Source organism: Mobula birostris, chromosome 13 (assembly GCF_030028105.1).
Source record: "Mobula birostris isolate sMobBir1 chromosome 13, sMobBir1.hap1, whole genome shotgun sequence".
In the NCBI taxonomy this organism is placed as follows: Eukaryota; Metazoa; Chordata; class Chondrichthyes; order Myliobatiformes; family Myliobatidae; genus Mobula; species Mobula birostris.
In genome coordinates, this window is record NC_092382.1 from 23,904,698 (window position 1) to 23,929,488 (window position 24,791).

The 24,791-nt window shown below is 45.5% G+C and overlaps 2 protein-coding genes across 2 annotated transcripts in view; one reads left to right on the forward strand and one right to left on the reverse strand.

Moving 5' to 3' along the window:
* LOC140208596 (uncharacterized) overlaps positions 1 to 24,791 on the reverse strand; it is a 587,054-nt gene that overhangs the window by 99,164 nt on the left and 463,099 nt on the right. The window lies entirely within an intron of this gene.
* Positions 635 to 24,791, forward strand: part of LOC140207852 (uncharacterized) — a 74,149-nt gene continuing 49,992 nt past the window's right edge. Inside the window, 5 exon segments of the mRNA XM_072276403.1 lie at positions 635 to 929; positions 1,499 to 1,665; positions 7,433 to 7,604; positions 7,708 to 7,773; positions 16,628 to 18,365. Of these exon segments, the coding sequence (XP_072132504.1) occupies positions 650 to 929; positions 1,499 to 1,665; positions 7,433 to 7,604; positions 7,708 to 7,773; positions 16,628 to 18,365 (2,423 nt within the window). The 5' untranslated portion in view covers positions 635 to 649.

Consider the following 24,791-nt stretch of genomic DNA (forward strand, 5'->3'; position numbering starts at 1 on the left):
TCACCCACTGAGAGATCTGTGACCTGACCCGGTTCATTACCTAGTATTAGATCCAGTATGGCATTCCCCTGGTCGGCCTGTCCACATACTGTGACAGGAATCCATCCTGGACACACTTAACAAATTCTGCCCCATCTAAACCCTTGGAACTAATCAGGTGCCAATCAAGGGAATGGTCTGTCTGTGACCGAGGGGACTGGACATCGTGTGACAAAGCGATTGGAGAATATACGATCCAGCAGACTGGACCATGAGTAATCCCGTTGCTGGTCTGTGTGTGACACTGACTACTGGACAGGAAGTGACCCTGGGAGATTTTAGTTTCTGGAAGATAATCGCAGTGATATTTCCCAGTATCACTGGACACCGCTGCATTGAGATCCCCTGGTCATCTGTGTGTTCAACTGCTATGAATTCAGTGATCAGTATTACTGTGTCTATCCTGTTATTTTACTGGGAGTGAATGTGCTCAGACACCGGCTTATTGGGATGGTCAGCTGGCAAGATGTATGGTTGACATTAACCAGCACAGTTCCACTCCAAATCTGGTCAGCCAGAGTCTCGGCTCCATTGCAGTCTGAATCAATTTTGCTCATCTCTAAATGATAATAGTATAACCTGCAATTCATCACTTATTTCAGGTGGGATAATGAATCGAGTAGGGAAAGCACTGAAGAGGATTTTACCAGGCAACTCATCGAGGGAAGATGATCTAGATGCGGGAAGCAAGGTACCAAAACAAGGTGAGACTGAGAGCAATGTCCCAATGGAATGCGGTCCGGCCGCAGCGGAAGTGGAGCAAATTCAGCTCAGAGACAGTGACGTCAGAGACACTGATCAGGACCCTGGAACCGGTACAAGTGAGGCGACTGTCTGTCAGCTCGGAAGCTCATTAAACACGGAATTGTCAAGTCCGCAACAAGGAGCAGGTGAGTGAAATATGAGGGTGATGGGTTCACAGAATGTGGCAGGGAGGAGGGTAAACGTGAGGCCTTGTTGGAGGGTTGGTCAAAGGAGAGGGGGAATGTGTGGGTGTGGTACATGTGGTGTAGTGGGGCACCCATTATCCCACTACAGAAAATGTACTACCTGCTGTGAGGATTTCCAGGATGAGTATTGGAGAAAATGCAACTTTCCGGATAAGAGAGTATTTCCAGGATATGAGTTATGGGAAATGTATTCACCAGGATGGAGATACCATCTCTGGGAAGTGAATATTACCGACAGGCCCAACATTTATTGCCCATCCAAAACTGAAATAGGTGAGTGGCTGGGATGGGGGATGGACTGGTTTGCATTAAATGTGGTCCTTCTATTGCGTAATGCCCAGAGCATTGCTGGGTCGGTTTTAAGGCCGTTGTTGGAGATGGGGAATTAATCCATTGTTTGTGTCTGTAGGCAGGTTCAAGACATGTTATTTTTTTGTTGAGTTGGGTGAGAGCGGTGGAGACAAGCGATATCTGAGTTCAAGCATACAGTTTCCTTTTTATATTCACAGAGCCAGAGTTTACAATCTCCGACCTCCTGGCACAGGGGGAGGAATATCGACTGTACCAACCGACAAAGTTCTACAGGGACAGACTCATACAAGCAATTGAAGAAAAGGTTGACAGACTCGCTTTGATGCTGACAGAGGAGGGACATTTCAGTAGAGAAGAAAGGGAGGTGAGTGTATTTAGTGTATTGTCACCGAATTGCTGGTATCAGAGGGAATAGTGATCAATATTAATCTCCTGCACGTTCTAGAAGTTCTACTTGGGAATGGAGACTTTGATCTCTGACTTGTCTCTCACAGATCTGGTTTCAGCTGTTAAGGTGGGGAGCACTGGGAACTACAGGTTCAACGTCAACTTTTCCTCTCACACCTGCTGTATTTAACTATGATATACATGCAGTGGCTGCATATCTGAACTGCTGAACAGGCATTAAATCTAAAATAAATTTAGCATCTTATCAGGACCGTCGGTCAAATTCACGTGAGTTTATTAATATATGAATATTAAGCTGTCAGATAGTAATCGTACCTTCTGTGTTCTCCAAATGAACTCTCGAACATATATGTGGCTAACCTTTCATAGAGTCATGGGAAAGGACAGAACAGAAATAGGCTCTTTGGCCATCTACTCCATGCAGAGCGATTTTAAACTGCCGACTCCCATCCACCTGCACAAGGACTATGCTCATCTGTACCTTTACCTTTCATGGATCTACCAAACTTCTCAACCGCTGAAATCAGTTTACTTGTATCACTTGCACTAGGAAATCAATCTCTACTCTCACGACCCCCTTGAGTGAAGAACTTTCCCCTCATGGTCTCCTTCAACTTTTCACCTTTCACGCATAAAGAAAGACATCTTGTCAAATGCCGAGCTAAAGTCCATGTAGATACACTGCCTTGCCTTCATGCACATTCTTACTCGAAAAACTCTATAGCATTGTTGAGACTCGAGCTACCCGGCATAAAACTGATATTTCATGACCCAGGAAATCATGAAGTTGCCCTAAAAGGGAAGGAAAAAAAAGACAAAATGGAAATAATCTGTAGACTAGCTGAATATCTAATTAAAGAGAACCGGGGCACACAATTTCAGGTCAGTCTCCATGTACCCCACAAATAGTGATGGTCATGTCCTAGATCTGACCTTTCCAACCGCAAGAGGCATTAGAAAATTATATGTGTTACACCGACCAGTCACTCTGTTCTCGTTGGGATTCATTGGCGCTGTCTGTAATATATCAATCTGACATTATCTAAATGGCTCTGCTCAGACAGGAGAAGTAATACGTAAATGTGTATGAGATCATAAGCTATAGGAGCATAATTAAGCCATTTTCCCCATCGATTCTGTTCCACCATTTCATCATACCTGATCCAATTCTTATCTCAGCCGCACTCTCCGGCCTCCTTTAATATTATATGCTAGCTTACTATCGTATTCGATCCTTACCACCTTAATGATTACTTCAGTTGCATTCCATTGGTTTTCAAAAGCTTCCCAATCCTTCAACTTCCCACTAATCTTTCTCTACCATATACTCTCCGTTTAGATTTTATGTTCGCTTAACTTCTCTTGTTAGCCACAGTTGTGTCATCTTTTCTTTGGAATACATCTTCTTCTTTGGGATGAATACACCCTGCTCCATTTGAATTGCTTCCGGAAATTCCAGCCTTTGCTTCTCTGTTCAATCAATTCTGGGCAGGTCCTGTCTCATGCCACTGTAATTCCCTTTACTGCACTGTAATGCGGATATATCTAACTTTAGCTTCTCCTTGTCAAATTTCAGGGTGAATTCGATCACGTTATGATCAATTGTCCCTAAGGGTTCGATTACGATAATTTGTCTAGACAATACCGGTTCAGAACAGCTGATCCTCAAATGAGCTCAACCATGAGCTGCTCTAAAAGCTATCTTGTAGGCACTCTTAAAATTACACCACCTGAAATTCATCACCATGCTGATTTATCCAATCTACCTGCATACTAAAGACCCCATGAATAATGTAACATTGCCTTTTAGCATGCATTTTTTCATCTCTTGTTATAATATAAAGGTCACATTCTTACTACTGTTTGGGAGTCTATGGACAACTCCCATCAGGGTCTACTTAACTCTATCCACAATGATTCAAACCTTCCAACCCTGTACACCTCTTTCTAAAGATTTCATTACATTTTTTACCAACAGAGCAAAGCCGCCTCCTCTTCCTGTCTTTTCGATACATCAATCTCACAGCTATAACCTTTTTTCCATCCTTGATTCAGTGATGCCTACAACATTATACCTGCTAATCTGCAACTGTGCCGCAAGTTTATCTACCTTATTCCATACGTTGTGCGCGTTTAAATACAGCACCTTCAGCCCTGTATTCACCCTTGCCGATATTGTCCGCCTTTTATGTTTGCAACTAATCCTGTTGGCTGAAAATTTTCCCCATCAACAGCCCCTCCTCACTACGCATTGCCTCTGTTTGTAAACTAGCTACCTCATCTTCAGCACTATTATCGGCTTTTCATACGGTACTTCTGCTATTGAAATATATACAGCTCAGGACACCATGCTCGACCTTTTGATTCCCAACTTTGCGGCCTTACCAACATCTGCCTCCACTAACTGTTCTGACACACTGGTTCCAATAGCCCTGTAACTTTAGTTTGAACCCCACCATCCAGCATTAACATATCTTCCTGCTTAGATATTACCCCTCTCCAGATTAGGTACAACCTGTACCTTTTGTATAGGTACCGCCTTCCCGGAAAGAGAGACTACTGATCCAAAACGTTTACGCCCAACCTCCTATACCCAATCCTTAGCCACGTATGAAACTGGATAATCATCCTAATCCTGGTTTCACTAGCATGCGGCAGGGGTAGCAATCATAAGACCTCAACCCTTGCAGTCCTGCCTTTTAACTTAGCACCTAACTCCCTGAACTGCCTATGCAGAACCTCCTCACTCACCCTACCCGTTTCATTGACACCTATATCAACCACGATTTCTGGCTGCTTACACTCTCACTTAAGAATGCTGAGAACTCGAATCCGAAATATCCCTCACCTTGGCACCCGGGATGCACCATACCATCCAGGAACCTCACTATCTAATCCCTCATCACCACACTGTGCCTGTTCTCCCCCTTCCTTCCTTTCTGAGTCACAGAGGCAGACTTAGTGAGAGAACCGACCACTGTACTTTCCTTTGTTGAGTTATTACCCCCCCCCCCACAGCCCCCCCCCCGGGGGCAGTATACAAAGTGTTTTACCTCTTGTTCAGGGGTATTGCCATAGGGGTACGGTACTCTGTTTTGGCCCCTTCATGCCTTTCCCCTTCTTGACTGTCTCCCAGTTTCCTTTGCCCTGCACCCTTGCTGCAACTATCACTCTATATGTCCTATCGATCACTCCCTCAGCCTCCCAACTGATCCAGATTTCGTACAGTTCCATCTCCAGCTCTTAATTTGTTAGAGCTGCAGCTGGATACAAATCTCGCAGTTGTAGCCGTCAGGGACACTGCCTTCCCCCATCCAGCAAGAGGAGCATTCCACTATTCTGCCTGTCAGCCCTACTGTCCAAGCTGAGCAAATATAAAGCAAGAAGAGAATGAAAAAACTTGCGTTTTTATTTTCTTTGCTTTCACTGACTGAAGCCTCTCTCGGCGGAAACCTCGAAGAGCTAAAGCCTCAAGAATTAAAGTCGTAAAATCACCACTTTGACTACGTGCCTAACCCCACCTTCCTTTAGCTTTGCGCCTGATCATCTATTCCAAAAGCCAATTGGTCACTGGTCAAAGCTCTTCCTCGCTATACGGAACTGCTGTTGTCTTGTATCTTCAGACCGTGGTCCTGATTGAAGTCCTCTCCTCTCCAAACTCCCGATGTCGATATTGGCCACTAGCCAACGCTCTATTTCCATGCTCATCTCTGGATTCATCGTCTGAGATCTTCCACTTTATTGGTATGGAACATAAACATTTAAATCCTTTCACAACTGTAGCTCATCAGACCCGGTTCTAATGAAACTCCAGCCCAGTAGAACGACATGAAACTATGCAGATTTATTTTTGGCATAATTATGTTCCACTTTTCCTGTGATGGGCAATCTTTCCATTTCTCTACTTGTTAACTGTTGTTGGAGATTAATCATTCGAGCCCCAGGACATCACTCAGTTATTTCTCAGAGCAATACTCTGGACCCGTCCATTTCCAGCTGCACCCTCGATGATATTCATTCCATCATATGGTCAGGGGAGTATGTTGGTTGAATACTATTCAATGAAATCCAACAGCACCATACAGGTTCTTCGGCCCACGATGCTGTGCTGAAAATGTCCTTACTTTAGAAACTACCTGAGGTTACCCATAGCCCTCTATTCTTTTCATTGATAATTACTCATTTAATAAGGCAGTCCATGCCTGCATTGAGGAAGAGAACACGATTTTACAGCATAAGTGCCAAGTAGTTACCATCTCCATCAAGAGACAACCGCACCAACTTTCCTTAACTTTCTTCAAAGTTGCTGGTGAACGCAGCAGGCCAGGCAGCATCTCTAGGAAGAGGTACAGTCGACGTTTCAGGTCGAGACCCTTCGTCAGAACTAACTGAAGGAAGAGTTAGTAAGAGATTTGAAAGTGGGAGGGGGAGGGGGAGATCAAAATGATAGGAGAAGACAGGAGGGCGAGGGATGGAGCCAAGAGCTGGACAGGTGATTAGCAAAGGGGGTATGAGAGGATCATGGGACAGGAGGTCCGGGGAGAAAGACAAGGGGTGGGGGGGGGGGGAACCCAGAGGATGGGCAAGGGCAGAGCTCTGTCCGCCAGAGAAAGCAGGATCTCCCAGTGGCTGCACATTTTAATTCCACATCCCATTCCCATTCTGACATGTCTATCCACGGCCTCCTCTACTGTAAAGATGAAGCCACACTCAGGTTTGAGGAACAACACCTTATATTCCGTCTGGGTAGCCTCCAACCTGATGGCATGAACATTGACTTCTCTAACTTCCACTAATGCCCCACCTCCCCCTCGTACTCCATCCGTTATTTATTTTTATAGACATATTCTTTATCCCACTCTCCTTTTTCTCCCTCTGTCCCTCGGACTATACCCCTTGCCCATCCTCTGGGTTCCCCCGTCCCCCCCCCCCGTCTTTCTTCCCGGACCTCCTGTCCCATGATCCTCTCATATCCCTTTTGCCAATCACCTGTCCAGCTCTTGGCTCCATCCCTCCCCCTCCTGTCTTCTCCTATCATTTTGGATCTCCCCCTCCCCCTTCCCACTTTCAAATCTCTTACTAACTCTTCTTTCAGTTAGTCCTGACGAAGGGTCTCGGCCTGAAACGTCGACTGTACCTCTTCCTAGAGATGCTGCCTGGCCTGCTGCGTTCTTTGATGTGTGTTGCCTGAATTTCCAGCATCTGCAGAATTCCTGTTGTTTCCTTAACTTTCTGTTGTCTTGAAACACCAACTTTAATACCATGGGACATAGAAGCAGAAATAGACCAGTTTCCCACCGCTTCTGTCCCGCTATTCCATCATGCTGAATTATTATCCCCCTCAGTCCCATTCTCTTGCATTCTCCCATACCTTTTGATGCTATGACTAATCAAGAACCTATAAACCTTCGCTTTAAGTATACCCAATGACTTTGTATCCACAGCCATCTATGTCAATTCACTCCACATCGGCTAAAGAAATTTTTCTTAATTTTTGTACGAAATGGATGTCCCTCTACTCTGATTCTGAGTTCCGCTACTCTGGGCTGAATTTCCTTCAGTTACTGTTTCTCTATTAGTGACTGAACCCAGGGAGGATGAGGCAGCAGCCCAGTGACTGCATCTGTTCTGAAGCTACTGGGGCCATGAACAGATATTTCCCTGCACATTCTCCATGTCTGTCTGTATGCTCCACAATAAATTCATTGTTTTTTTTTCTATAGAAAGTCACTGAACTGACAGAGAAGGGAAACCGGGCAGAGAGTTCCAGACTCTTCCTCAGTTTGGTGATGGAGAAAGGCTCCCGGGCCCGGAGGGCGATGTGGGAATCCTTTGTGACATGGAGGACTGAGTTACCGAAGTTGGACAGAATACTGAGGGAAATACAGGAACTCGGTACGTTAAAAACATGCACTGAACACAAAGGAACACAGAAAGAAAGATTTTTAATTATAGTAGCTGTCTTTTCATGATTTTCTTTTTTTTAAAATTTAAACAGGCACTGATCCACAGGAATACATGAATATCGCCCACCGGTTGTCTGAGTTACCCATCCAACTGATAGGTGAGTGATGAAATGCACAGTTCCAGCCAAGTCTCAGATGTTAGATGGTGGCTTGCCAGAAATTAGGAATCATTGCGGATCTCTGTATACAGTTAGAACTCAGAGAATCTCTCGTTGGAGCCCGAATATTGCAATTTATTAGATTAGACTTTGAAACTCAATCCTCTTTTATTGTCATGTAGTAATGCATGCATTAAGAAATGATACAATATTTCCTCCGGTGTGATATCACAAAACACAGGACAGACCAAGACTGAAAAAACTAACAAAACCACATAATTATGACATATAGTTACAACAGTGCAACAATACCATAACTTGATGAAGAACAGTCCATGAGCACAGTAAAAAGTTCGAAGTCTCTCAAATGTCCCACATCTCACGCAGACGGGACAAGGAAGAAAACTCTTCCTGCCATGCCCGACCACAGTCCGACTCTGAGTCATCCGAGAACTTCGAACCTCCGATCAGGCCTCCGACACCGAGTACCGAGCGCCATCTCTATTCGAGCGGTTCGACCTCAATCTCGGTCGCCAGCAACAGGCAAAGCCGGGGATTTTGAGGTCTTCCCTCCGGAAGATTCTCGATCGCGCAGAGAACAACAGCAGAGAACTGGTGTTTCAGAAATTTCTCCAGATGTTCCTCTGTGCTTTCACGTCTGTCTCCATCAAATCAGAATTGTCCATGGCCCCTATTTAACAGATACGATATCATTTTCACCGGAGGGCTGCGCACGCGGCGCGTTGCTCTCTCTCCTCCCGCCTTATGTTTCCACTAATCTAGATGTTGGATTTGCTGAAGCCTTCACTCCTGGTCCTACACACTGGGAATCCCCACACAACCCAGGAGGCTCATAATACACTGTCTCATTCGGTCCAGGTGACTTATCTAACTACAGGGCTTTCAGCTTTGAAAGTAATTCCTCCTTCATAATAAAACTCAATTCTGCTCCTGATACGCTTAACATTTTGGCATATTGCCGGAGTCTTCCACAAGGAACTCCGACGGAAAGTCCTTGTTGAGTTTGTCTACCATTTTCTTTGCACCATTACTACATCTCCAGCATCATTTTCCAGCAGTCTGATATCTATCCTCTGCTTTCTTTTATTATTTATATAACATTTAGTATCCTCTTTTATATTAACTGGCTATACCCTTCAATTTCCTGCGCATTCATGGGTACATCTAGGATTATCTTTAATAGGCCTGTCTTAGCTGCCTCGGCCACCACCCAGTCAGTACATTCGAGGATCCACTCCGTGTTTAGGAAAAAAAAGAAGCGCTACCCACATTTTCGCCTTTTCAACTGAACCGAATGACCTCTGGTATTAGAGATTTCAGTCCTGGGTAAAAATACTGACTCTCTACTCTAACTTTGCCTCTCTGAAATATGTAGACCTCTGTCAGGTTTCTCCTTAACGCCCAGAGTAAACAATCCACGTTTCTTAAGCCTCTTCTTGTAGCACATGCTCTCTAATCCAAGCAACATCCTGATGAACCTATTCTGTACCTTCTCCATCCTTCCAAGAATTGGGTGATCAGAAGTGAATGCAAGACTGCAGATGCAGGTTAAGACCATAGGACCTAGGAGCATAATAAGGCTGTCGGTCCATCGAATTTGCTACGCAATCCCTCTCAACCCCGTTGTCCTGCCATCTCTTACTAATCAGGAACCTATCAAACTGCATTTTAAATATACCCAATGACTTTTCCTCCACAGACGCATTATGGCAATAGTTTCACAGATTCACCTCCCGCCAGCTAAAGAAATTGCTCCTCGTCGCTGTCCAAAAGGGACGTACTTCTATTATGAAGCTGTGCCCTCTAGTCCAAGACTCCTCCACTATAGGGAACATCATTTGCACATCATCCACTCCATTTAGGACTTTCAATATCGATAGGTTTCAATTATATCATCTCTACCACCGCCTTTCCCCACTTATTCTGCTAAACTCCAGAATACCTTCATTCCCGGGATAATTGTCACGAACCTGCGCTCCAATGTCAGTACATGCTTTCGTAAAAAAATCTGAATTTTCCCCCTGTTTATTAAAAGGTCTACATGCCTTTTAACTAATTGCATGACCATATACTTTCCAAAGCTGTATTCCCATTCACGTCATTGCCCATTCTCTGAATCTGTCTATTTACTCCTACAGACAGATCTGCAAACTTAACCACAAGGGTTAAGAGGGCGAATTCTCAGACTAGCTTGAGTTTTGTAAAGTTGCAACATAACTTCCCAACTCAGATCCTGAACTAATAAAGACAAGCAAGCGACATATCTTGGTTTACACACTGTCAGTCTCTGAGTCCATTTTCAGCGAACAATGAGCCTGAACCTCAAAATCTCTCTGCTCGTTAATGCTGTTAAAGGTCTTGCCTTTAATGGAGCACTGACTCTTGATGTTTGAAGTTACAAGACTTTACCTTTGGCTGGGTTAAACACCAGCCGTGTTTTTTATGGATATGTATATAATCGAAATTCCACTATGTTGTTCGTCCATCGTTGACGTCGATGAGGACCTCGACACCATAATGACTAGTGCGTGATTTGGATTTAAGTGAGGGAGAGATGCGCAGCGTCAGCCTCACTCTCTCTTCCCAATCCCCATCTGGATCCAGTGGCAAGACAGAGTCTAGACGGCTGGAGATGAGACTAGGCGCAGTGGATGACCAGGACGTCTTCTGTGTCTTGTCCTGCTCTACACATTCCACGATGCTTGCAGAGACCGCCTTCATGACCGTTGGACCTTCTGCTGGTCTCGTCCACTCAATCCGCCGGAGTCTGTCTTCACATGCTGGGATAGACAACTCCCTATCTCACCGAGGGTTTGAGACCTGTCGGCTACCCTCACCTGGTTTAGCTGGCTTGTCGAAGCGGTTGCCCGGGGTGTGGCCGCTGTCGCATGCAAACAGCTACGGGGAGCCACAGGTGAGAGATGAGTGCCAGATGGGGACCAAAGGTGGACTAACCGCCCTGAAAAGGACGCGACATGTTCCCCCACCAGAGGTGCTACCCCTCCCTGACACCCCATACACCCCATATATGTATATATGTATATATACAGCAGTTCCCAGTGCTGATCGTCGTGGAACATTTCTGGTCAAGGAAATCCAGCCAAAATAAATAACAGATCTAATTACCATCTGTCATCCATGGAGAAGACAATTATCAATCCAAAAGGCCAATCCACCACAATTCCCAAGCATGTTAATTTTCCACTTTGTATCTTCAGCTATCACAATTGTCACCTCCCAGAATAACTCGGTGAATTTAACAAGACGCTAATTCCCCGGCTCAAGCCCTGCTGCTTAAACCCAAACCACCTGAAACATTCTCTTTCCACACCCTCCCTAGAGCATGAGATGGAAAAAAGACCAGGATCAAGAGCAGCTTCAATTCCGAATTCATAAGAATACTGAATGGTCACGTATTATGTTATAACGTGCTTTTAATAATAAGACTATTTTATATCTAAAGTTGTAACATCATGCACCTCACCACTAATAAACACTGACTTAGTTACCCACAATATACTTACAGTTTGAGCAGTGGGAAAGTTCTTAGTACCGATAATACTTGTGAAATTTCGATACCATCTGATGAATCATTTCTGTACTGTAGTCATCCAATCTATTAATAACCAAAAAAGAACAACCACTGGCAGGAAAATACATCGAAGTATTTTCCAAGGTGATTCACTGAGCGCATTATGATTTTGTCCAGCTTTAAACCCACTCTCTAGTTTACTGAATGGGACAAAAATAGGGAATCAAATTTTAAACAAATAAATAAATAAATGATCCCTTGACATACCTTCCATACATTGATGACTTGAAGTTATACGTTTCTTCATCAATAACATTAAAACAATTAATTCAAAATAGTAACAACACAGGCAACATGCTGGAGGAACTCAGCAGGCCCGGCAGCATCGATAGAAAATAGTAAACAGTCAACGTTTCGGGTCGAGATCGTTCATCAGGACTGGGAAGGGGAGAAAGAAAAGAAGTTAAGGGACCAGAGGAAGAAATTTAAATTCGCAGCTGATAGGTGAAAATGGGAGAGGAGGAGGGGTGAAGTGAATAGCTAGGAACTTGTTTGGTGTAACTGTAAAGGGCTCGGGAAGGGAGAAATAGATATTCCTGCCATCAGGTCGAAGGTTAGTAGATGGAATATAATGTGTTGCTCTTCCAGCATTAGGCGTGGCTTCATTGCAGTAGTAGAGGAGGCCATGTATTGACATGTCAGAATGGGAATAGGAAGTGGAATTGAAATAGATGGCTAAAAGGTGGTCTCACTTTTTTTTCTGGCGAACAGATGTAGGTGCTCGGCGAAGTGGACTCCCATTTTGCATAGGGTTACACCGATATACAGGAGGCCATACCAGGAGCACCAGACACAGTATATGATCCCAACAGACTTACAGGTGAACTGCCGCCTCACCTATAAGGACTGATTGGGACCCAGAATGGTTGTGAGGGAGGAGGTGCAAGGGCAGGTATAGAACATAGAATAGTACAGCACAGTATAGGCCCTTCGGCCCACAATGTTGTGCTGACCCTCAAACCCTGCCTCCCATATAAGCCCCCACCTTAGATTCCTCCATATACCTGTCTAGTAGTCTCTTAAACTTCACTAGTGTATCTGCCTCCACCACTGACTCAGGCAGTGCATTCCACGCACCAACCACTCTCTGAGTAAAAAACCTTCCTCTAATATCCCCCTTGAACTTCCCACCCCTTACCTTAAACCATGTCCTCTTGTATTGAGTAGTGGTGCCCTGGGGAAGAGGCACTGGCTATCCACTCTACCTATTCCTCTTATTATCTTGTACACCTCTATCATGTCTCCTCTCATCCTCCTTCTCTCCAAAGAGTAAAGCCCTAGCTCCCTTAATCTCTGATCATAATGCATACTTTCTAAACCAGGCAGCATCCTGGTAAATCTCCTCTGTACCCTTTCCAATGCTTCCACATCCTTCCTATAGTGAGGTGACCAGAACTGGACACAGTACTCCAAGTGTGGCCGAACCAGAGTTTTATAGAGCTGCATTATTACATTGCGATTCTTAAACTCTATCCCTCGACTTATGAAAGCTAACACCCCATAAGCTTTCTTAACTACCCTATCCACCTGTGAGGCACTCGTTCCGCTTGCAATGATCAGTGCTAGGAGGAAAATCAGAGGGGAGGGGCGAATGGACAAGGGAGTCACCTAGGGCGCAATCCCTGTGGAAAGCGGGGCAGGGGGTAGGAAAAGATGGGCTCAGTGGTGCAATCCCGTTGCAGATGGCGGAATTTACAGAGAATTATGTGGTAGGTGTGAAGGCTACTGGAGTGGTAGGTGAGGATGAGGAGCCCTATCCCTGGTTAGGGTGAGGCCAGATGTGCGCAACATGGAAGAGATGCGGACTAGGGCAACTTTTATGGTGAAGGAAGGGAAATCCCGTTCTTTGATTAAGGATCCTCGTATTTGGCATTGAAATAATAGAACTATTTTCTCCAGATATAAACATAAACTTTGGACAGGATAAGTGCGGAACATTAAGCATAAAGTAGGGTGCAACAGAGCTGGTAGTCTATAAAACAGAGCATCAGGGTACAATATATGTGATGGATGAATAAGAAACATGTAAATATTTAGGACATCAACAAGCAAAAAAAAAGAATAGATCATCGTGTGATGAAGGGAAATCTTGTGACAGAATTTACTACAAGGCTGAAGGAAATCTGCCAAAGGGATTTCAATGTTGAAAATATAACAAAGGCAGTAAACACTTCAGCTATACCCATATTAACACATTATATCGGCATAAAATCCTGGTCCAAAATCGATCTGGAAAATTTACAAGGAAAAATAGAAACTGGAATGACAAATTTTAAAAAGCACCATGTACACGCCAACGCACTTAGGTTAACATTGCTTAGGACAGTATGTGGAAGAGGAATAACAGACATAACAATGTATCCAACAGTCAGATAACAATTCTGAGAATCAGAATCGGGATCAATGTCATCGGCATATGTTGTGAAAGATGTTGCCCTTTCCGCAGCAGCACACTGCAATTAATATTAGAGAAAAAAAAACTGAAATATAGTATATATTAGTTAAATTAAATAGTTTAAATAAATTGAATTAAATTAGTAGTGCAAAAATAGAAATAAAAAGTGGTGATGTAGTGTTCATGGGTTCACTGTTCAATCAGAAATCCGGTGTCACTGGAGAAGAAGACGTTCCTCAGTGGGTGACTGTGCACCTTACTTCTATTCACATACCAGATGGTGCAGCTGGTAGTTAGAATACTCTCCAATGTACATCCTTACAAAATTTCCAGTGTTCTTGCAGACAATTAGATTAGATTAGATTATGAGGACACGCAGTCCCCTTTTATTGTCATTTAGTAATGCATGCATTAAGAAATGATAAACTGTATTTCCAGAATGATATCACGGAAACACATGACAAACAGACTTAAAAACTAACAAAAACACATAATTATAATATATAGTTACAACAGTGCAAACAATACCGTAATTTGATAAGAACAGACCATGGCACGTTAATAGTCGCAAAGTCTGTCGAAAGTCCCATCATCTCACTCAGACGGTAAACCTCCAGCGCTGCCAACTTGCCAATGCAGCATACTGGAAGCATCAGAGTACAGTCCGACTCCGAGTTCATCCGAAAACTCCGAGCCTCCTACCAGCTCTCCGACACCAAGCACCGAGCACCATCTCTGCTGAACATTCCAACCCCGGCCCCGGCAACAGGCAATAGGCAATAGGCAAAGCTGAGGATTTGGGGCCTTCATCCCCGGAGATTCTCGATCGCGCAATAGCAGCGGCAGCGAAGCAGGCATTTCAGAAGTTACTCCAGGTGTTCCTTCGCGCTTCTCACAGCTCTCTCCATCAAATCCGGATTGTGCACGGTCCCTAGTTACATATAATCGATATCATTCGGAACAGCCGTGCGCGCTGCGTCGCGCCACCATCTTCTCTTCCCTCCCTGACATACCACATTTTCTCAAACTCCTAATGAAATGTAGATGGTGTCATGCCTTTTTTGTAGCTGCATCGATATATTGGTTCCGGGTTAATCCTCGGAGATATTGACAACTGTGAGTTTGGAGTTGCTCACTCTTTAAACTTCAGCTGTCCCTATGAGGACTGGTGTGTGTTTCCTTTCTGAAATTCACAATCAGTTCTAAGGATATATTTTTGTCAACGCAAGCAGGATTCAGCACTCCTTACAAGCATATGCAATTCTGATTCTTTTAAAAAATAAGTGCACATCACTAAACAAATTAAATCACAACCCACAAAAATGAATAAGTTATCACTATAGGAGGAAGAATTAACCAACTGGAGAGCATGAACCTGCATGGAAGATATTCCCATGATCTGAGCATCGACTAGAAAGCATTGAAGGCCTGTCTCAGAGTTGGAGATATCTTCTCAAAAACAGAGGGGATCCTGGTGGCAATACAGTACCAGGCTGTTAATACGAATAATTATCACAAATGCATAGCAAAAGACCATCAAATTCAAAACGATATATGAAAAGAAATGGCAGTAGAAACTAGAAACAATTCAACAGGACCCTGAAGTAGTAGTCGTAGTAGTAGTAATTTATTTATAAAGCACTTTTCATACAGTAGATGTAGTAGAAACTGAATTACAACGGGATAAAGTGCAAACAAGAAAATAAAAGACAAAATGATTTTAGTTTTAAGCAGGATTAAATAAAAATAAATGTTTAGAGATGCTGTTTAAAAGTGACAGCTGCATCTGCATCCCTCACACATCGCTGCGAAAGTCTTGAACATCCTATCTGTATATCTATGTTTAAGTCTTTTGCACAACACTGTAGTTTTGGGTATTGAATTCTGCAGTTTAAGAGCGTAGTTCAAAAAAGAAAACTGACCTGCCAATTATCCTTTGGCCTTGTACCTTATTGTTTGCTTGCAGTGCATTTTCTCGGCAAATGCAACACTGTTTCCCTGTACTATTCTGTTCCGTTTTTCCTCGCACAACCTCATTGCACTGATGAGAGGAAATGATGTATATGGATAGCAGAGAAAAGTGTTTTGCATTGTACCACAGTACATGTGGTAACAATAAACCGTTTCACTGATTTATTGTTGTCAATAAGACAGCGCCCCACACCCCGACTTCCAGACTGATCAGCAGCAGCTGCCAAGACTTTACCCTCGCCCACAAGCACAATGTACATCAACAAGATGCGTGTGCTTTCTTCCATTCCATTCCTTTCCACCTTTCCTCTGTTCCTCCATCACTGAGACCGAAAACTGCCCACTTTCTATCTTGTCATTCGGATGGGTTATCGATCCGAAACTTCACTGTGATTCTCTCCACAGCTATTGTCCGACTTGAGTATTTCCTGCATATTCTCCTCCTGTTTCGATGCGAGAGCAGCGGACACCTGTGACTCCCCAGTGTGCAGCTTTGCAAAGTGCACAGTGTCCTGCTCTCCATGTTTCCACACCAGATCAACATTAACATCGTCTGTTAATGATACAAACAACGCTTTAAATATAGTGAAATGTTGTTTTAACGGAAGTGCAGTCAGGATTGCAATAGGATATCAGGGAAATGTTCACCTTCACAAGTAACTAGAACGGAAATATCAGGATTGGATATTTTCTAAGACATTCATCGTTGTTAATTCCGGTGTTTGTGAGCAGAATTTTACTTTCTGTCCTAATTTCCATGGAAGCATTGTATTAATTCATGTAATCTCAAATACTGAATGTTGAAATGTAGTTATAAAGTTCTTTGGCGTCTGAGTCATCTAACATTTTAACTACGTTCTCTGTTCCCATGGAAGATGTTCAACAGAAACACAAGGAGACTCTGCGGGCACAAACTGAAACACTGAGAGTGAACACGATCCTGATGAGGGAGAAGGTGAAGGTTTTCCAGCTGGTTGATCGATACGCTGAGCTCACGGTCATTTCTACTGTTCGAGATCGGAGACTCGTGGAAGATGAATTGTTGGCAAGAGGCAGAGACCACGAGGAGTGGAGAGAGCAACATCTCAGACGAGTGCTGGAAAAAATCCGGATGGAACAGTTGTTCCAGAGCAGCTTTTCCCGGAGTAAATCCGAATCTGGAAGTTCGGCAGCAGTGGCCGGAGTCCCAGGAATCGGGAAAACAACAATGGTACAAAAGATTGTTTATGAGTGGTCCACGGGAAACATATACCAACAATTCCAGTTTGTCTTTAGTTTCAAATTCCGTCATTTAAACACCATTAACTGCAGAATAAACCTAAAGGAAATGATCTTGGATCAGTATCCTTACTTTGGGAATATCCTGAGAGAGGTCTGGAAGAACCCAGAGGGATTGCTGTTTATATTTGATGGCTTGGATGAATTCAATGACAAAATTGATTTTGCTGACAATCGGCGAGACACAGAACCTCGGTCCACATGCACAGATCCTGAATCCCGGTGCAAAGTGTCTGACATTGTGTACAGTTTAATCCAGCACAAGCTGCTCCCAGGGTGTTCAGTGCTGGTGACCACACGACCCACTGCGTTACATTTATTGAAAAAGGCGGAGGTCAGTGTGTGGGCTGAAATACTGGGATTTAGTGGTGAGGAACGGAGGGAATATTTTATCAGGCATTTTGAAGATAAAACGATCGCAGCAGCTGTTTTCAAACACGTGGAGGAGAACGAGATCCTGTACACCATGAGCTACAACCCCTCCTACTGCTGGATCCTCGCTCTGGCACTGGGCCCCTTCTTCACACAAAGAGTCAGCGACCCGCAGCGAGTTCCCAAGACCATCACCCAACTGTATTCCTACTATATTTACAACATCCTGAAAAACCACGGCCGTCAGATTGAGAACTCCCGTGATGTGTTTCTCCGAGTTGGTCAGATGGCCTTCTCAGGAGTGTCCCAGAAGAAGATCGTGTTTACAGATGGAGATTTGATCAACTACAATCTGCAGCCTTCCCAGTTCCTGTCCGGGTTCCTGATGGAGCTTTTGGAGAGAGAGGATTCTGCCCAGTGTGTGGTGTACACATTCCCACACCTCACCATCCAAGAGTTTGTAGCCGCTCTCGCACAATTCCTGACTCCACATCATAGGGATATCCTGAAATTCCTCACTGAAGTCCAGAACACGACAGATGGGAGATTTGATGTATTTCTCCGTTTTTTTGCTGGTCTCTCCAACCCAATGACAGTTCGGGGCCTGGAGGAGTTTCTGGGTCCATTTCCTCATCAAACAACCTGCCGGGTGATTGACTGGGTGAAGGAGGAGGTTAAACGCCAGAGTGGAAACTTGTGGAGTGAATCTGGTAAAAGGAGCCTCCTGAACACATTGCACTACCTGTTTGAGTCTCAGAATCGTGGACTGGCTCAGGAAGCACTGGTATCTGTGGAAACCTTCTCGTTCTGTCAAATGCGACTGACCCCAATGGACTACATGGTCCTGTCTCATGTCATCGGACTCTGTGATACAATAAAACAGCTCGATCTGGGTCGCTGCCACATTCAGCGTGAAGGAATCCGGCGGCTGGGACCCGGGCTGCACAAGTGCCAGAACTTGAGGTAACTTTATATAAAGGAATTTGGGTAAAAATGTCATAAACGAGTTTGTAAAAATTTGTGACAAAGGACCAGTCGGTCTGTCCGTTATGCCCCACGGGCGGGAAGGAATGTTAGAGACTTCGTCAGATAAGTGAACAACAACCATTGGTTTTGTTGCGTCTGAGCACAGCTCTTTATCAGCTAACTAAAAAAAAAAACAGGCCGGAGATAGCTTAAAACTGGTTTATTCAGATGAGAGAGAGAGAGAGAGAGAGAGAGAGAGAGAGAGAGAGAGAGAGAGAGAAGAGAAGAGAAGAGTGCTGACGGGGTGGTCATTGTGCTAAAATAAATAGATCCATGCATTTGCTGCTTTACTGGTAGACAATCACAGGTATGGCCCTGTTTCTTGGTGCCTGTGACGGTCTGTTGACAATGTTGTTAACCGTTACTGACACCCAGACCGACACCACAGTCTTCTCAGTGAGGGACAAGAGAGAGCCAGCCTAATGTTGCAGTTAAAAGGATAGGCATACCTCAGTCCTTTCCCTGCCCTTCCCATTATGTAATGATTAACCTCACTCCACCTGCGCGACTTGGGTCACTACCAGATAACCAACCCATATAGGTATCTCCTGTCATGACTGTCAGCCTCAATACAAACCTACGACTCCCGAGCGATCTACTTCCGCACCTCGTCGTCTTTGCGATGATTTGCTCTCAACTCTCACTTGCAGTGGAATCTCTCTTCTCCAACACCTTTTCTCCCGTCCGATATGTCTCTCCCCCATTCCTAATGATTCCTTATCCCATTTCCTCTATTCGTATTTCTCTTCCCCATCTCCCTTCGTCCTTTCCTATATCTAAACCATCCGCGTCCTCCAGTAGGATATCCCTTCCATTTTCCCTTTCCAACTGTGGGATATTTCTTCTCCATCCCTCTTCTTTCTTTGAGAACTCTCTTTCCCATTGCCCTTCCTACAATGTGTTTCTCTTTTCCCCATATCATGTCCTCCAGTGCGGATCTATCTTCCCCATCGACCTTCCACCTATGAGATCTCTCCTCCATTCCCATGCCTCTAGTGGAGTTTTCTATTCTGCATCGCTCTTCTTCCTGTGGTTATCTCGGTTCCCCATCCCCCTTCAACCTGTGGATATTTCCCTTCTCCTTCCTGCTTAATCCAATGGGGGTTCCTCTTCCCCATCCCTCTTTCCCCTCTGGGACCTCACTTCCCTATCTCCCTTACTCCAGTGGGATTTATCGTCCCTATATTCAATCCTCCTGTGGGATCTCTATTCGCCATCCACCCTCCTCTTGTGGGGATATCCCTTCCCCATTCCCTTTTCTCCTCTCGAAGCTATGTTCACAATCTCCATTCCTCCTGTACGATCTCTCTTCAACATCCCCTTCTTCCTGTGGGTTCCCTCTTCCACAGCCCCTTTCTTTCTTTGGGTACCTTTTGCGTGGACCTCACTTCCACATCACCCCTCCTTCTCTGGGGATCTCCCTTCTGCATCCTGCTAGCTCTTGCCTGATCTCACTTCCCCATCCTCCTGCCTCCTGTGTGACCTCTCTTCCCTATCTTCCTTCTACCTCCGGAATCTCACTTCCCCTATCTCTCTTCCTCCTGTGAGGATCACTTTACTACATCTCCATTTCTCCTATGAGATCTCTCCGTCCTATGCACCTTCATCCTGTTCGATTAATTCCTAGAACTGGATCTCTATTTCTTTCTTGTTCACCAGCATCTTCTGGATACATTTCTTCCCCAAAATTTTGCTCCAATGGGGAACTCTCTTTCCAATTCCTATCGTCCTGTGGAGATCTCTCTTAACAAACCCTTTCTCCTTTGGAATCTTCCTTCCACCCATTCCCTTCTTCCTGCTGGATCTCTCTCTTCCCCAACCATTTTCCACTTGTGGAATCTCTCTTCCCCATATCACTTCCTCCTGTGGGGAGTTCTCTACCCCATTCCCCTTCATCCTGTGTTTAACTCCCTTCCCCATTCCACTTTCCCAATCTCATTCATTGTGAGACCTGTCTTCCCCATTAGCCTTACTCTTGTTGGGATCTATTCGGATCACCCGTCCCTATCCACTTGTCTTGTAGGATTTCTCTTTCCACAATCGTCCTTCAACCTTATTTTCCATCTCACTTTCTGTACTTTTGGTTCCATCTGTCGGATATCTCCTCCCAGTTCTCTTTTCACCTGTTGGGGATTTCTTCACAATCCTCCTTCCTCCTGTGAGATATCGCTTCCACATTGTCCCTTCATCCTGTAGGATCGCTCCATCGCATTCCCATTCATCCTGTGGGATATCTCTTCTTCATGCCACTTCCTCCTCTGAAGATCGCTATTCCCAATCCCCCTTCCTCCTGTGGGATCTCGCTTCCCCATCCCCCTTCCTCCTGTGAGATCTCTCTTCCCCATACCCCTTCCTCCTGTGGGATCTCTCTTCCCCAACCCCCTTCCTCCTGTGTGATCTCTCTTCTCCATCCCCCTTCCTCCTGTGAGATCTCTCTTCCACATCCCCCTTCTTCCTGTGAGATCTCTCTTCCCCAACCCCTTCCTCCTGTGAGATCTCTCTTCCCCAACCCCCTTCCTCCTGTGTGATCTCTCTTCTCCATCCCTCTTCCTCCTGTGAGATCTCTCTTCCCCATTCCCCTTCCTCCTGTGGGATCTCTCTTTCACATTCCCCTTCCACCTGTGGGATCTCTCGTCTCTATCCCCCTTCCTCCCATGGGATCTCTCTTCCCCGTCCCCCTTCCTCCTGTGGGATCTCTCTTCCACATCCCCCTTCCTCCTGTGGGATCTCTCTTCCCCATTCCCCTTCCTCCTGTGAGATCTCTCTTCCCCATCCCCCTTCCTCCAGTGGGATCTCTCTTCCCCATGCCCCTTCCTCCTGTGAGATCTCTCTTCCCCATCCCCCTTCCTCCTGTGAGATCTCTCTTCCCCATCCCCCTTCCTCCTGTGAGATCTCTCTTCCCCATCCCCCTTCCTCCTGTGAGATCTCTCTTCCCCATCCCCCTTCCTCCTGTGAGATCTCTCTTCCCCATCCCCCTTCCTCCAGTGGGATCTCTCTTCCCCATGCCCCTTCCTCCTGTGAGATCTCTCTTCCCCATCCCCCTTCCTCCTGTGAGATCTCTCTTCCCCATCCCCCTTCCTCCTGTGAGATCTCTCTTCCCCATGCACCTTCCTCCTGTGAGATCTCTCTTCCCCATCCCCCTTCCTCCTGTGAGATCTCTCTTCCCCATCCCCCTTCCTCCTGTGAGATCTCTCTTCCCCATCCCCCTTCCTCCTGTGAGATCTCTCTTCCCTATCCCCCTTCCTCCTGTGAGATCTCTCTTCCCCATCCCCATTGCTCCTCTGGGATATCTTCTTCATGCCACTTCTTCGTGTGGGATCTCTCTTCACTATCCCCCTTACTCCTGTCGGCCCTCTCTTCCATGTTCACCTTTCCTCCAGTGGAATCTCTCTCCCCAGATCCAGTTTTATCCAGAGGGATCTTTCTTCTCCGTACACGTCTTCGGATCTTTGTTCCACATCCTCGTTCTTACTGTGGTGATCACGCCTGCCCATCCCTCATCCTGCAGTAGAGATCTGCCTTCCCCATCCCCCTCTCGGATCTCCGTTCCTCACTCCCCTCCTTCTGTGCGATCGCTCTTCTCCACCCCCTTCCTTCTGTGGGTAGTTCTTGTTGAAAACCCTCTTTTCTGGAGCTCTCATCCAGATCAAACTCTCTTTTGTGGGGATCTTTCCTCTGCAGGCTAATTGATCCTGTCTGATCTTACATCCCCATTTTATTTCCTCCTTGCCCTCTATCTTCCTCCTGTGGGTATCTGTCTTCTACATCCGTCATGTGGGACGTCTATTCCCAATTCCACTACTCTCTGAGGGATCTCACTTCCGCAATCTTTTTCCTCCTGTCGGATATCTTTTTCTGAATTCTCTTGCTAATGTGAGATCTCTCTTCCCCATCCCCCCGGCACGTGTGCGGATCCTTCTTCCCCATCCACATTACTCATGTATGGATCTCCCTTCCCAATCCCCTTCCCTCCTGTACGATCCGTCCCTCACATTCCCATTCCTCCTGTGGCGACCCCTCATTCCCGTCCAATTCCATCTAAGATCTTTATTTCTTTTCTATTATTCATCCTGTAGGTATCACTCTTCGCAGGCCCTGCTGTGGACATATCTCCGGCCCATTTCCCTTCCCTCTATGTGATCTCTCTTCCCTATCACGATTCTTACCATAAGATCTCTCATCCTATCCCCACGCCCAGCTATCGGATCTCTTTTCCTTGGAATATCTGTTCGCAATTCTTCTTCCTTCTGCTGAACCTCTCTTCCCCAACCCACTTCCTCGTGTGGGATCTTTCTTCTGCATCCATATTCCTTCTGTGGATCTCTGCATCCTCCTCCTACCACTTGATGGGATATGTCTTCCTCATCCCCTGCCAATTGTGGAATCTCTATTCCCCATGCCCCTTCCTCCTGTGGGATGTCCATTCACCATCATCTTCACCTGTGGAGATATTACCTCACCATCCCTGTTCCACTTATGTGTCTCTCTCTTCCCCATGCTCCTGCCAACTGTTGGGATCTTTTTCTCACCAGCATTTCTCCTGCGGTTATCTATCTAACTGATCCTGCTCTCTCTTGTGTGATCTATCCCCCACATTCCCCCTACACCTGTGCAATCTTTCGGCCCCACCCCATTCCCTCTGTGACCTTTCTTCCCTATACACCATTCTCCTAGGTATCTCTACTTGCCATCCCATCAGTGGGTACCTTTTCCGTTTCATTCACCTTCCCCTTATGGGATCTCTCTTCCCATCCCCACGTCCAACTGTCCGATCTCCATCCCCTATCCTCCTGTGAGATCTCTGTTTCCATATCCAACATTGTCCTGCTGGCTCACTCTTACCCATCTCCCTTCCTCTTGTTGAATATATTCTCCCTGTCACATGTTCACCAATGGGACCTCCCTTCTCTATCCCTCTTCCACTTCTCTGACTCTCACTTCTCCATCCCACTTACTCCTGTGGTTATCTCCTTTCCTCATGCCACTTCCTCCAAAACTATCGCACTTCCCCATTCCACATTCGCATGGGGAATTTCTCCTGCGCATCTCCCGTTCTCCAGTTGCGATATCCCAACTTAATCCTCCCGAATCTCTCTTCCCCATCCCCTTTCCTCGTTTCCAAACTCTCTTTTGCAACCGGCTCGTCATTTGGGATCTCTCTTCTCCACCTTCTACTACCTGTGAGGATCTCTGTATCCTAGCCCCTTCACTTCTTGTGATTTCTCTCCCTTTTTCCAATTCCTGCAGTCTGATCGCTGTTCCCAATGCCATTCTCTCTGTGTGATCTCCCACAAGATCTCCTTCTTGATAAGTGTTTTCCACATCCCTCTGTGAGCATCCTTTCCAACACTCGGATCTCCCTTCCCCCTTCCCCTTCCTCCTGTGGCATATCTCTTTCCCCAAATACATTTCCCGATGTGGGGATGTCTCTTATGCATCCCTCTTCATTTTGTGGAAGCTTTCCTTCCTCGTCGCCCTTCCTCCTGTCCGATCTCTGCTTCAATCCTACTTCCACCTGTGGAATATCTCTTCCTCATCCACCTTCGTCCTGGTGGTTCGTTCTTCCAAATCCCCCTTCCTCATGTGGTAACCCACTTCCCAACCTTCCTTCCTTCTACGGATCTCTCTTCTGCATCAACATTCCTGAAGAGGGCATCTGTCTTAAATATCCCCCTTCGTCACACTTCCTAGTATAGGGTCTTAGTTCTCCATCATCCTTTCTTGTTCAGGATCTCCCTTTCCTGTCCCTTCCCACTTGTGGGGATCTGTTATGCCCATCACTCTACCGCATGTGCGAATCTCTCTTCCCATCCCGTCCTCATGTAGGATCTCTCTTCCACACGCCCTTTAGTCCTGTCGGATCCCTTTTCCTCATCATATTTTGAATGCCGGGATCTCTCATTCATCCCTCTAACTCGTGGGCTCTTTCTTTCCTATTCTACTACCTCCTGTAGGTTCTTCCTTCCCCATTCCTCCTGTGCAATATTTCTTCGCCATCCACCACTCTTCTGTGAGAACTTCTCGTCCTTATCCTTCATGAGGTGTACTCTCCTCCTCATCACTCTTTCTTCTCTGGGGATCTCACTTCTGCAATCTGCTCCCTCCTGCCTGATGTCACTTCAACATTTATTTTCCCCCTGTGTGATCTCCCTTCCTATTCTACCTTCGTCTGTGGAATCTCTCTACCTCATGCCTCCTGTGAATACCTCTCTTCCTTAATCTCCTTCACTCTATGGGATCTTGCTTCTCCTTCCCCTTCATCTTATCCGATCTCTCTTCCCCATCACCTTTCGTCGTGACGGATATCACTTCCACAATTCCCTTCCACCTGAAGAGACCTCGCTTAAGATCCTCCTGTAGGAC